Raw genomic sequence first — 15051 nt, 5'->3', positions numbered from 1 at the left:
TGCCTGCATTCAGCCAAGACCAAGGATGGCTCCATGGCCCTCCCACACTGCTGGGGAGGCTCTTGGGGAGCCAGAGCTGGCACAGGGGCTGTGGGTGCTGCACCCCAAACACGCCCAGCTGAGCTCCCGCTGCAGCAGGAGGGGCTGCCCGTGTCCCTCTGCCCCACACCCAGACAAAAGCCACACTGAAAACCCAACCCCAAGAGGTGCTGTCCCTCTCTGGGAGCCAGCTGGGGCTGTTGCAGTGAGGAGGAGTGTGGTGGGGAAGGCTGAGCCTTTAAAAGGCTTTAACACCTTCCTTCCACACAAGGTTGGCTCGTTACTCTATATCATTGCTCATTGCTGACACCCAAACCCCTCAGCCTCCTGGTTTGTCAATACTTACCAGGAGCCACCTAGTGAGGACTGAAAACAGAGTCAGTCTCTCCAGTTTATCAGTCTCCTAAACTTCATTTGTCAGAATTTTGACATTTAAAACCAATCTGGGATGGGCAGAGCAGGAATCAACCTGTGCTCATCAACCCAGGCTCAGTGATGCCTTAAGGAATGTCTACACCAGTCACTGAGGGGGAAAATGCTCAAAAAGCCTTTATGGGGATGAAAGGAAAGTGCAAAAATGTTGGTATTTTAAAGACTGAACTATTTAGTTACATGAAGTCTTTCTAAACTACACAAAACTGGAAAACTGAGCAAAGATCTCTGTTCAAAGTCTGCACTTCACAGGAGCACTGCCAGCACTGGGTCAGCCAGAAATGCTGCAGCACCCCAAGGGCTGCTTCAACTCCCTTTTAAAAATAAAATTTAGAATAAAGTCCAGCCCTCACTTCAGAAAATCCCACTGGAATTGAAACTAAATTTAATATAATACCTGAAGGTACAATTTAAGTTCTGGTGTTGCAATGTTTTATTCACACATGAGCATTTATTGAGAATCAGGAGGACTCACAATTCCTAATGCTCCTTTTTTTGTATAATTAAACTTTTGATGGTTTGATCAATGGCAGCATGATTAATGCAGTTATTAGAACAGCTGCTATAAAAATAATATTGATAAAAACCCAATTGGGAGAATATTCTGGTAAGTCACTTGATCACCTGTAGAACGGGGGCAGCACATTTTCTTGCACTGACACTGGTTAAGGTTAAGATTTCTTTTAGGAACAAAATAAATCAGGTGATTCTATTCTGCAGAGTCTGTTTACAAAAGTCTGCTAATGAGAAAAAAAGCAGTGTCAAAAATGAAAGAAATTGTGAACATTCTACATTTAGATGTAGGGAGAAGTAAAAATCATAGGGAATATATTTCCTGTAGATCTATTTAAAGGTCTTTTTTGTTTTTAAGTGACAGTGATTTATATTCAGGGCATGTGTGTGTAAACATGTGTACATAAACAGGAGTGTGTAAGGAAATAAGCACCGTGCCTTTGACCATGGAATTAAAATAAAGAGGGAACAGGTGAGCACTTAATTCCACCTGACTCAAACCAGCCCTCAGCGCCATGTTTTGAGAAGGGAAGCTTTCAGCTGTTTTCAGTTTTCAAAGTTCAGAATCTGGAGCATATAATAATTAGGAAAATGTTTAATACCAACCCACCCTCTTTATTAAGTCATTTCTTCAAGTATTTTTAATAGTGCAAAATACTGGTTTGCATTAGTACAGTTACTATGGGAATTCACAGTCCAAAAAAAATCTTAAAAGATTTCCAAAGTCAAACAAAAAACTTTTTAATACTGTATTTTTAGCAAGAACATTTTTAACAAAGAATGTGTACTTTAACTTAATATGGTACAACAGAGAAACCATACTTAAAAGTTTCCATTATCTAACACTCTACTGCATATTCATTTTTCCATCTTAAAAGACCAAAAGCCAAGCTGAACTGAGCATTAAAAAAAAAAGCATCAATTATAATCCTCATATTACATCATCTATTAGGGTTTAGCTCACACTTTTGAATTGGTCATCTAATGAAAGGACAATTTTTACATCGTTCTTTTAAAAAATGTACACACATTTCTTTTTAAAACGTAATATATATCGAGTATCTGCTTCAGTAAACAAAGCTTAATTTATAAACACAATCGAAACAGCTCCATGTTGAACAGTTTCAGTGATAAACTGGACTTGTATGATGTACAGCCAGTGAGGACCATTGTGGCTTAAAATCATTGTGCCATTGCTATTCAGTAATAGCCACCTCCTAAGGAAAAAAAAAAAAGTTCTTTTTTGGGGCAGGGTGGGGAGGGGAAATAATTGATGTATGTGCTTAAAAATACTAAAACTCCTTTCTATCTCCAGGGACCTAAAAATGATCTGTTGTGACAGGCTTGGTTTGGTATGGTAAGCTTGTAAAAAGTCTCAGTATTTCTTAATACGGCAGTTTTCAATGCAGCAACAGTAAATTGCTTGAAATTGTCCTTCAAGTTTCATGCTACAAATCCTGTTCCTCACACAGTACTGAAGGCATCAAAGGTTGGAAGGGACATTTCTCAGGAACTATATAGTCTTCAAATAGTGGTCATTATACATTTTTCAGCAATAGGTGGTTCCTTCAGTACATAATGGTCGGCTTGATGTATGTTCTGTTTTCTGGAGGGAAACAAAAAAGAAGAAAAAAGTCCATTACACAGTTGAACATTTTATAATTAACTGACACTTAGGTGGTTTCTTCACTTGGCTGTGGATCTTTCCATCAAGCCAAATGAGATCTAAAAGTGATATAAACTAAACTGTCCCTCATGTGGGCACGTTTTGTGTAGGAAAAGGAGGCACTGGATGACAACACCTGGCCAAGCCCCCAAAAAGGACAAAGACCCACCACCACTTCCCTGGTGCTTGACAGCAATGGCTGAGGACAGGCTGCAAACACTGACTGGGATTTTCTTCCTTTGAGGCAATTTTTTCAATCAAACAGTCCTTTTCTCCCAAAGGCAGCCCGTGTTGGATTGCTGCCTCCCTGGGACAGACCCAGGGACAAGGCACCAGCTTTACCACACACCCTGCACAAAACCTGCCAGGGAACAGGGTGTTAAAACTGCACTGCTTTCAGAAAATGTAAATCAGGATCTGTTCTTGGAAAACTGTTCTTTCATTCAGAAACCACCACATTTCTCTTGAAATTCTATTTCTTTATTTAGAGAACGAAGCAGAAAAGCACTTCATAAAAATATTCCTAGTTATAGTACCTATCAACTGTGATTTTTCACATTAAGCAACTTTAGGCCCAGAGAAAAAATAAATATTGAAATGCCCACAGAAACTGAAGCTAACAAGAATCCATATTCCTGCTCATTATACAATGAATCATGAATCCACCCAGCTAAATCTGCAAGAACTGATCTGGAAGATGATAGCAAAATGATAATATGGAGCAGCATTTTGTATAATGTTGACATCTCTCCCATTACTGTTTTACATACGCCAATACCGAGCACTCCTAAGGAAAGAACAAGTATTGACCTGCAAACTGACACTGATCCTTGGAGCAATCTCCAAGTTTGCCACATTTCAATTTCAAAATGCATTTCAGCTATAATATGAGTGATTTATCATTTAGCAGTAGCTGTCAAAGTAACCTCCTAGATAAAACAAAAACATCTGGAACCATAAACAGAGGAGAGCAGTAGCTGAATTTTAATCCAAATCCGACATGTTCACTTCATTAGGAACAGGAAACAGCTAATTAGTAATTGAATGTTTTGTGGTTTTAAGGAGGCTCAGACTCTCCAAACTGAGATGATTTAATTCGTATTTTGGATGTAAGCACAAATAAAGATCACAAGAGCCAGGGACATAACAAATCCAGAGGGATGTTTGGGAGCCTCCAAAGAAAGAACTAAAATTAGTTTCAGGCCATTGGCTGATGAAAATTCTTGTTTTAAACCTGGTGGGGAATTACTAAAGCCTGGGGGGTTCAGCAGAAATGCAAGGATTGAGCACTGTGGGGTTTGTTTGTGGTTTGGGGTTTTTTTTTTCCTTTTTCTCATGATCATTAGGAAGCTGCACATGGCTTCTTCCCTAGTGGAGGCTGTTCTTTAGGTTCTTATTAAATTTTAAGTATTATTTTTTAAAATTATAAGTATTATTTTTTAAATTAAGGTAAGATGAGGACATTGAGGGTACTGTGGGCTGACTAAACTTTGGAACAGGTTTCCATATTTCCTTCCAATCCCCTTTATTTCTCAAGGAAAGTTCAATGGAGATATCTGCAATACCTGTAAGAGAGAAAAGTAGATGCCACAGCTCAAGCCCAGTGCAGCCACCCAGGAGCCATCATTGATCAGTGAACAGAAAGTGCATAGTTAAATATTTCCCTTTTATAACACCCTCAATTATTCTCCAGAAATTAAAATACTTTTTTTGTTGCTGTGCAATAAACTGAATTTCATGGCATTAACCACGTCACACAGCAATCACCTCTGAGGAATTAACGTGCTGGGAGCAGCTGTGCCCTCACTTACACAGGAAAGACAATGTGATGTTGTCAAATTAATCTTTTCTGGAGAATATTCACCATCTCCTCAGTGCAGCTGACTGCAAGCTACAGACCATTTTATAGCACTTTACTGTATTATATAGCAAAGATTTGAATAAATCTGTGTGCAATAAATGTATTCTTTTATCAGGTTTATCCCTTAATCAAATATTCATTTATGTGGGCTTCATTCTATTAAAAAACGAAATTATACAAAGGTGAGCAAAAGCATAGATTTACAGTAGTTTAAAGCCTAATCTCATTCTCTAGGGGTAATACTGACAATATAAAAACTGTATAAATGATATTCCCTAACACTAAATATGCTTATGAGCCCCCTGTGCATGTTACACTGCTTTACAGCCTACAGAGCAATGCATGACTGGCTTAATAAGCAAGACATTTAGAAAGGAGGTTTTTTTTCCCCTTCACAATGTATAAGACAAGTAAAGATCTCTGAGTTTCTTGGTGAGCCAGAGTCTGTGTTAATAACTGGAATTTTCCCTCAGGACAGCATTCTCTTCCCTGAGTTGTCAGCCCAGGGTAGGTGCAGCTCTTGCACTCCTTTTAGCCGTAATATCATAATTTATCTTTTTCTTCCAAGGTTTTAATGGATGCATAAAGGACAAATCCAAAGGCAATAATCATCATCTCCATATTTATTCACATTTAATTTTCTTTCCCAGCTTATTCCACATATCTGAATTTTCTGAATCCTTTGCTTGTAAGATCTCTGGCTTAAATCAGGAATTTAGCTTTATTGCCCTAAACTACTTTAAAACAAAACAAGTGTCCAACTGCACAGGAGATGAGCTCTCCATCCTTCCCAGGCTGGGTAAACAGCCCCTCAGTCAGATCAGAGCCAAGCTCAGCTTTGGAGGAAGCAACACATGGGAAATGCAATGCTGTAACAATAAATTAACTTGCAAAGCTGGGGCTAATTAGTTTGAACCAGTGTCTTACTTTGTACAAAGAAAAAGATCAGACAAAACTAGTTTGGTTCTCCAAAGGATCACCTCCCTCAGAAAATCCTTCTTTCCCTACAGCCCTTGGCAGAAAGGAGTGCTGCCTGCCTGGAAGGGGAATGAATCCAGGCCCTGCTTGTGGGTAAGGACCAGAGCAGTGACCAAAACTCAGCAAAGGATCCCTTCACTACCACGGAAAGAAGATGGATCTGGGCTGATCATTCAGCTGAATGACAAGTAAAAATGACTTCTTTGCCTGCTTATTGGTTGTCCAGCAAAACCTCTCTTTTATCTGCAAATACCCTTCAAACTGAGCAGAGAGAGGGCAGGGCACAGCTCCCTCTTGACCCAGGAAGAACACGGTCAATAAATGGTGCTGTGAGCAGCAGTACCAACAAAGGTTGGTTTGTTTTCATCTCTCCCACTTTCCCATGGCCTCTCCTCACCCTGCAGAGGCACAGATATGGTATCAGAGGTGCCCTCTCTGATATCTCGAGCTGGCTGCGCCCAGGGCATCCTTTGGGATTGGTACCAAAACCTCTCCTTCCTCTCAGCCTGACCCTGCAGGGCTGCTCACCCACAGAGCTGCTGGGTAGGAGTTTCTTCAGGATTTCTGGTGAGTCCCTGTAAGGCCTGTTCCTGGTGAGCCCCTGTGGGGCAGCTCTGAGCTGCAGGTGAGCATGGAGTGACAGTCTGGGAACTGCACAGGAGCTTTGAGAGAGCTTTTCTGGGAACTCTGCAATGACACAGCACGAGGCAGCTACCAGGGGTTCAGTAACCCACAGCCTCCAGAGCAGGACACGCTCTAGGGAGAGAACACACCTTGGGCAGGAAGAACAACAGGCCTAAGACTCAGATAAAGCAGCTTGGATTTGAGAACTCAGTGGTTAGAGCAGAGCACCAATGAACTGAAGCCCAGTCTTCTACATGATAAACCCCAAAATACGTTCCAAACAACACCAGTCCTTCATCTTTGACAAATAAATAAGATGTTATTCACAAGTAAGATAAAAATTAAATGTTATTCATGGTAACCCCAGAGTTTTTGTGCCAGATCTCTGCCAGGTTATGTCACAAACAAAAGCAGCAGCAGCAGCCCTGGGTCAGCCTCCTGTTGCAGGCACAGTGAAGTACATTTTCACCTCAGGAGAGCCTGCTTGCCTATGCTGCTGCCTCCTTCCTGAAATTTTATTTTTTTGTAAATTGTTGTTTTCAAGTATTACTGTTACATCTACTTTTTAAGATTTTAAGCTAACATTGCTTTGCTGATTGTTCCACTATCCCCTAACAATGAAATATTGTAATACAAAAGTTAACTAAGGTATAAACATGCAAAAGGAGAAGTCTCCCTGCGATCATAAAATGATGTTATTTTCTGTTCAGCAGTTCATGTTACTGCTGTTCATGCTAATTAATTAAAGGAGCTGTTGCTGTAATGTGCAAACAGGGAATCTGAGAAACTGAGAGGGCTTTTAGGTCTCGGAGTGAAGTTAAGTCAATCTGGGCGCGGGCAATCAAATGTAATGAAATCACTTGTCAGTGCTAAGCTTGCAAAAACTGTGAAGTTTGACTAGGGAGTAAAAGGATTATAATTAGATTTCCAATAGGATAATAACTAAATGGCAGAAAGCAGTAAAGAGAAAATATTACTTTGTTAGCTAATGGTGCTGCTGTTCAGTTTTAGTTTTTATCAGCACACTTGTAGTTGTGCTAATTTAATTTGCTTTTATCAGCAAAAATGCACTACTCAAATGGTACTTGAATGTCATTTGCAAAAATCATTGATCTGAAGGTGCACTTAATGACACCCAGTATGTTTATTTTATGTGGAAGGGAGATTGGCTGATAAAATGGTTGATGCACTGTGGTGGTGGCCCAGGAGTGAGTGGTGGAAGGAGGAGCAGGAGGGTGTCTGAGTGCTCATCACCTGCTCTGATCTCCTCTGCCAGCTAAAAACCTCCCAGCTCCAGCTCTGAACTACATCTGGGATATGGAGGATGGAGGCTTTAGACTGTAAAGTTCAAAAAAGTTTGAAGTCTCATCTGCATGAAATTTCTGTTCAATTAATATACAAAGCAGAGGGAAAATGAGTCAACTAAATGGAAAAGATTTATAATGCAGATCAGAAACGCAGTACATGAACAGCTTGTGTTAATAAAATCATTTTAAGAAATGAGCATAAAATATGATATGACTTAATCACTGTGAAAGGTGGCTGTGCAGTAGTTCTGTAATTTTCCTTTAAACCGTCTTAAGGAGATACTGGCAGTGGAACTAATTGAATTTCAAAGGAAAAGCTCTGTGTGAATGATAGATTTCTGTCCAGCAGAGCTATTGACAACAGAAAAAGAAAGCTCTGTATTGATGCTAAAGCTTTTTTTCTGAGCAACTGACAGAGATTTTGGAAGCCTGGAAACAGCTTTGTATTAGGGACATGTGTTTTGCCCCTTCCTCCTCCCAGGGCCCAAAAAACAAAGGCAGCAAATGACAGGGGCAGTGAGGGAGTGTGCTCGAATTGTCAGAGCTGCAGCAGCAATAGGAGCTGTCAGGGACACGAATGGTTATCAAAGGAAAGGGAATAAAAAGTTATTACAGTATCAGCATAAATAAAAATGAAAGAGATGGTGCTACAGGACAGGAACACTGTGCAATCTAAACAAGCTCCACAGAGAGCTCTCCAGAAAGCTTTTTATCAGCTCAGAGTGTTTAGTGACCAAGTGGTTCAGCTCCTCACGTGTCCCCATGAGCAGATTACCATGCCAGGGGGGGTCAGAGTTAGCAGGGCAGAAAAGGGAAGGGACAGGGACAGGGACAGGGCTGCAGCTCCTGCTGCCCAGGCCATATCCTGCTCCCACTGAGCCCACGGACACAAGACAGGGAATATCCAGGTCTCCCCTTGGCCAGGCTTAATAAAAACTTCCTGAGCCAAAGCCTCTCATAACTGAAGGGATGATGTAGTTGGGATCAGATTAAAAGAAAAAAGAAAAAAACTCTCCATGAAATAAAAATGGTAAAAGTCACAAGGCTTTCCTGAGTATTAATAAACTACAGGTAACATAAACTTCTCTTGATTCCTTCAGGCAAGTAAATGGTCATTGGAAGTGGCTGTGCATCACTTTCCTCACAGTATTTTCACTCATTTTTGATGTAAAGACACATTTGAGCCAAGTGTCATAGTTTTATCGTTTTTCTTCAACTGAAAAGTGAAATTACCTTTCTCTTCTTTACCAGAGTCTGCCCAGATGCACCTTTGACTCTCAGAGTTGTCTGGAAGAGCACTGAACATTCCTCCCATGAACAGATCAGAAATGTAAGGAACATTTTCCTCATCAAATTTAAATCGATGTGTCCCAAGTGCTCATCCAATATTTTGACTATTTCTGGCAGCAGCAATTTTCCAATTGCAATATTTAGAGCACAGCTCTCATTATATGTGCACATATATATACACACACATATGTCAGATGTATATATCTGCATTACAATAAAGCTGTGATTCTCCTTCTCTGTAATACAGAGCATATGAATCTAAAATCACAAGAAGAGACAGCAGTAAAAATATTTGAAAGCTTTCCTGTAAGGATGGCAGATGGACGACAGATGCATACCAGAGGTATGCAAGTCAGACCTTCCCCAGCTGAAGAGAAATGCTCAAGTGAGGTTTGTGTCTCTAAGTGCACTGCAGCCCTTCTCCTGTCTGCACAAACTGCCTCAGCACAGGGGATTTTTGCACGTTACCATCCCATGAAGCAGGAGAGAGGGTGGGATTGCTCTAAGAAGCAGCAGTTCTGTGGAAGAGGAAGCTGTCTGCTGGCTGCCAGCATAGAACTGAACAGTCTGGAATGAAAATGGCACAGGACTGATGGGAGAAAAACTCTACAAGTTGGACTTTCATCAGAGAATTCCAATGTTCAAATTGCTCAGAGGAGATTTTATCACAGGGGACTGTGGATTTTCTGTGTGGCTCAAAGAGGCTTCCAAGAGGAATGGGAATATCCCTTGGGAATATCCCTGTCCCTGCTCCCACAAAGGAGGATTTCACAACTCCTCACATCCCAGACCTGCAGCCAGAACTCATTTCCTGCTCTTTGGGAAGCACTGAGGCCATACCTGGAGGTGCTGCACTTACACACAGGCACACAGTGAAGGAAAAGTAGCACCAGACAACTGCCCATCATGTGAACATGGCTTTTCTTTTTCACTTACAGTTCATGCATTTTTTGAAAACATCTGCGATCTTGATTGGTACGTAAAGACTAGAGGTAAAATATTTCAAATGACAAATCATATATAAAACCCCTTTTGAACTAAGGGCAGGTGTCTTGGTAGATAAATATCAGTTTTAAAACAAACAGCACCTCTAATTAACTTCAGCTAAATATCACCTCAACTTAAAGTTAATTTCTGATATTGTAAAGTTAATTTCTGATCTTTGCTCTTACAAAGGTTTTCTGTATCAAACAGCAAAACAAACCAAAGCTCTGTAATTTACACTGATCTTAAATCATGAAAACAGATATAAAAATGATTAAACTCATTTTTAAGGACAAGCACACAAGTGAAGAGCTGTGGTACATACTGCACCTTGCATGGCTGCACTGTCATGTTGGGTTCCGTTGTGTTCTATTTCCATATCTGGGATTCCAGCATCTGAAAGATGGGAGACTGAAGATTAATGCATTCCCCTTTGCCCCTCTCTCAGGCATCTTTAGAAAAATATTTATAGCAAACTAGGGTGCTCTCCAAGTTAACATGGTCTTGCATAAAACATTTGGTCCTCATAGAATTTTCAGTAGTAAATTGTTTCCAAAATGTGCAAACATTACTGGTCTCACAGTGAATTATTTTTAACGTGCTTCACATTTGTCTGACGATCAGATAATAACCAACACGTGGTAATAATATGTCTGCAAAATCCTCTTGGAGAATGAGGGCATCTGACACATGAAAAATAAAAGTTGAAATTAAACTGTGATAATATTAAACTACATTGACTCTTGTATGTAGCCAAGTACCTCCAAATTACAGAGTTAAGAATATAGCCAGTGCCAGGCAACAGTTTTGGGGTGTGTGTGTATCAGTTTGTGTGAGTGCATGTTACAGATAAGAACTGTGCAAATTGCATTTCCAACCTCAGCTTGGGATGTGTGAGCATGTGTTACCACCCAAACCCAAATTACAGCTGTCATATTATGTGAAGCATTTCCAGATCTCTGAGAAGAGCTTTCCAAAGAGGACTGCGCTCTTTTTTTTTTTCCCCAAGTTGAGAAGGAGTCTCATGACACTCACTCTGGACCTGTTTAATTTCATGTTGGTGATCCCTGTGTCTGCACAGTCCTTGGGGTGGGGGTGGGGGCTCCAACACCCCAGGGTGTTACAGGAACAGATGCCACGATGCACCTTGTGCCAACAAGGATTAGCATGAAGGGGATGTGATTTGAATCCATGGCACCTCAAATCCTGGAGAAACATCTGCTTCCCTTATCACACAGCCCTTAGAAATTACAGGAAGGAAAAACCCACACCTGAAAGGAAGCTGTGTGTACAGTTTGGGGTTTTTTTTTGTGCAAAAGCCTGTTCTGGACTTTTTCAAACAGGGAATAAGTGCACTGTTGCTTTCACAGATCCCTTCAGCTGAGTGTCAGGATCTGTCACAGAGGTGATGCTTTGCTGGTGACCCTGCAGTAACTGAGCCCTGAGTGAAAGCAGGGCAACCCTGAGAAGTACAGTCCTTACAGGAGAGCAATAGCTCAGCAATAAATGTGTAAGTGAAATTCATGTCATGTGTGCATATATAGCTCTATAAATGTATATGTGATATAAAAAGCAGTATTTTCACATATACTTTTTTTTCCTCATAAAATTACAAGTGACTGCTAATCTGCAGGGTTTCCCTTACTCAGATTCCTGTTCTGAAGGCAAGTGCAGGGCTCTGACCTATCAATCTGAAAAGGTTCTTTCTTCTCAAACCCTTCAGAGAACACGCTGTATATACCAAAAATGACAAAGTCATCTGTAACTAATAACAGCATCTGTTAAATGAGACAGACTGTCAGAGTTAAATTAAAAATACTCAGAATAGCCCTTCACATTTTGTTGTCATAAAATTGTACCTGCAATTAAATTGTGGATTAAGATGCTAATGAGCTACCTGATTTGCATGCGCAATCAGATTAGCATGTAAATATCAGCTTCTTGCAGGCACTAACATATATATGACTACCTGAGTGTGCCTGCAAATCAAACTGCTGCAGCCAGGCCCACACTAGCAGATGTAAAGGTGTGTTAATCACACTGCTGGAACGTTGGTATCCCTGGATTTGTGGCTTCCAGAACTGCTTGGTGCTGCTGGCTGGTGTGTGAGCAGCAGGTGCTTCCCTGCAGTGGCAGCAGCCAGGGGAGTGACCTTGCAGCACAGCAGGATTTTAGGTTTTTTCTGATTTTCCTCTCAAGGTGCTGGTTCTGTCAGTGGGATCCAGTCTGGGCATTTGTCTGATCCAGTGGAGGAGTGGAGAAGGTTTTTTGCTGGCTTTGGCCATCCACTCTCCCCAGTCACTGTCCCCAGCCTGCTGTGACTGCAGCTGTGAATCCACAGCTGGAGCCCCCTGGCCACTGCCAGTGCTCCAGGACAGCAGCCAGTCCCTGCTTCCAGGATGTGCAGGGCTCTGAACAGCAGATGAGAGGAGCCTCTGAGAGATGCTGCTCTCATACTCACAGAGTTTATGTGCCTTGGGTGCCCCAGATAAATCCCAGCTCCCATCTCCTGCAGAGCACTGCTGTGCCAGGGCACACACACAGCCCTGCCCTGCCTTTAGACAACAGTGTGGGCAGCTCTCACAGCTGAGAACTCCAGACAAGCCAAATTCATTATTTTTGCTCAGCAGTCAGGCAGCTTTTGCACTCTGCAGTCTCTAGCAGTGCCCAAAGCAGGCAGCACAAATTAACACACCACAGGACACCTGAATGCAGCAGGGACTGAATGTCACTCTGATTCCTGAGCCTCTGCAGAGACTCCAGGTAGGGATGCACAGACTAAACCTTAGCTGCAGAACCTGAAATTAATTGAATCTCAGCTAGGTTCAGTCTTAAATGTTCAAACCAAAGCTCTAAAGTTTGGCCAGAATCATCTTAAGCACAAAAGGCAAATCCTCCTGGTAGCCAGAACTTAATCACTGCTTAGGAGATGAACTGATTTGCTTTTGTTTCACAAGAATATTTGGGAAATGTTCAAAACCCAGTCAGCTCTGAAAGCTGATACATATTTAACAAACTTAATAGGTCCTGAGGCTGAGCAAACTTCAGCCAAACAGCTTTTGAAATGAAGCTCAGCAGTTCTAAAAATGAATCTGCTGGGAGAGAAGAGTTCACAGAACCTTATAGGAACCAAATTTCACATTGTCTTAGCTGGCACTGTAACAGATTTCTCTGTAATATATTCAGCATTTCTTGTCATCTCTGTGTAAACTGCTCTGTCTGTTTCTCTAGTTGCAGACTTATTTATTTTTTTAATTCTCGACCCAGAGCACATAGCCTGAAATAGATTTTTCATTATTTCAGGAAAGAATTGTGGGGGTTTATTCTGAAATTTGCTCTGTGCACCATCTGATTTTTTTTTTCTCACTCAATCAAACATCATTTTAAGCTGACTGTGAAAGGCCAACTAAGACATTACCATTTAACATCCTGAGACCGTCACCTGATGTGGCCTGTTTCAGAGCCTGTTCCACTTGTTCTCTTCTCTTGGATTCAAATTCCAAAGCTTCCTGCAATTTTCTCTTTGCCTTCTTCTCTTTCTTCAAGCGTTTTTGAATTGTGGCTGAAATGTAAATACAGTGTAAGAGTGGTTGTCAGGGCTCAATTAACAGATGACGGAGACAGTAAGAAATTAGGTTATGTTCAATATTCAAAGGGTGCATTTCTGGCTCAGGACTCCTAGAACAATAAAGATGTGCATGTGGTGGTGACCTGAAAGACAGACAATTCTGAGGATGCTGATTATTGGTGAAATTCTCTCACAAGTCAGGAGCTATCAAAGTCTGTGAATGACCTGAAGATTTTGGTGAGTTAGCTGGGATTCAGGAGGGGTACACTGTGCTGTCCTAAGGAGCTCAGTTTTGTTTTACAGTCCCATCACACTTGGGCGATGCAACATTTGTGGACATCCAATGCAATTTAACAGCTTCAGCAGGATTTACTGACCCTTCACACCCAAACTGAGAGGTGCCCTTTGGTGCCTCTTAGTGAGACCTGGCACTGCAGAAAGCTCCACACACCCAATTTCCATTCAAAAAGCACAGGAAGAAAGGACTTGGCACCTACACTTTTGGTCTTATCTAGTTTTATCTTTCTGATTTCATGGATGTAATCTAGAAGTAGCTTTTGGCACATGAAGTGCTGTTCCTTTCCTTCAGATGCAGATCTGAATTTTAAAAAGAATACTAATACTGCCTCCTTTGCAACAGCACAGCGAGAAATTCAGATTTACCAATTTAATTGCCTATTATTATCAAAAGCTTCTAACCAGTCATGGTTTTGTCTCAGAAAGCCCCATTTGGGGTGTGCTACTGCACCTCAATCTCCTGATGCAAAAAAAATACCTAGGATGATTTGGTTCAGATCTTGCACTTGGGCAGACAATTTCTCACAGGTCTATTTTGTTGAGCTGAAGTTCTCTACAAGACAAACTGAGCAGCACTGAGGCTGCAGAAATATGGGCCAGGGATGTAATGAAAAAAATCACCTGAATACCCAAATTAAAGCCATGTCTTTCTCACAGTAGGACTGATGATGCTTGGAGGATAACAGCAGAAACAAAAAGAAATTAAAGCTGTCAAATGAAAAAATCGGGCAGGGAATACCTGGGCAGAGTGATGCTAATAGACCTGGAAGCCATGGAACTGCCCAGCTTCCCTCCTCAGAACCTGCCAAAACTCTCTGGGGCCAGTTGCCCTACAGGTAATAATCCTGCAGCCACTGCTCCTTCTGCTCACAGAAACCTGTGCTTTGCTCTGGTTCTGTGAGATTTGAATCCTTCATTACCAGGGCAGGTCCACTGCTGCATTCCACTGAGTATGAATGGCAGTTAACTCTGAGCCCTCGACAGCTCCAGCTGGAAATGCCAAAGGGTTACACATTTCACAGACACCTAAACTCCATTTTTCACTCACTCACCTCTGCTTTGCAGCTCAGCTGTGAGTTGCCTTTCCAAGCTCTCTCGTAGTTCTCGCTCTCTACAAAGCTCCATCTTTAACTCTTTCTTTTCCTGCTGTATTTGCTTTTCCTGGACTCTTGCATTGTCCACAGCCACTTTCAGCAGGCCCTAAAACACACACAGATGCAAGATCTGAAAACACCATTTTCTTTCAGCAGTGACAAAATTCATCCACTTGTTTCTTTTACACCCTCTAGGAAAACAGAAAGATTAGAAGCAGGAACCTACAGACCTGAAACACAACTGGGTATTGGAAGTAGCTAATGTTGGAGTTATTTATGAGGAATTTTGTGGCATGGAATCATTCAGTACAGCTTTGGTTAATTTGGTTACACACACAGTGCCATGTCTCTGCTCACCTCAATAACTGCAGAGAGAAGCACTGCAGGAATAATGAGAA

At 41.4% G+C, this 15051-nt stretch overlaps 1 protein-coding gene across 6 annotated transcripts in view; it reads right to left on the bottom strand.

Annotated features, from left to right (window-relative positions):
• Positions 1-1709: 1709 nt before the first annotated feature.
• Positions 1710-15051, bottom strand: part of DACH2 (dachshund family transcription factor 2) — a 243303-nt gene continuing 229961 nt past the window's right edge. For 2 of the 6 annotated variants that reach the window (XM_036402315.2, XM_036402316.2), the window contains exons 9-12: positions 14612-14759; positions 13113-13256; positions 10020-10090; positions 1710-2590 (exon numbers count right to left, since the gene is read on the bottom strand). In XM_036402315.2, the coding sequence (XP_036258208.1) occupies positions 2534-2590; positions 10020-10090; positions 13113-13256; positions 14612-14759 (420 nt within the window). In that variant the 3' untranslated portion in view covers positions 1710-2533. The remainder of the gene's footprint in view (positions 2591-10019; positions 10091-13112; positions 13257-14611; positions 14760-15051) is intronic. The other 4 variants (XM_036402317.2, XM_036402319.2, XM_036402318.2 and 1 more) reach the window with 3 other exon arrangements.

The sequence above is a fragment of the Molothrus ater genome, chromosome 14, assembly GCF_012460135.2.
Source record: "Molothrus ater isolate BHLD 08-10-18 breed brown headed cowbird chromosome 14, BPBGC_Mater_1.1, whole genome shotgun sequence".
Lineage (NCBI taxonomy): Eukaryota > Metazoa > Chordata > Aves > Passeriformes > Icteridae > Molothrus > Molothrus ater.
Note: the sequence above shows the minus strand (reverse complement) of the source record. Positions and strands in the feature narration are given on the sequence as shown.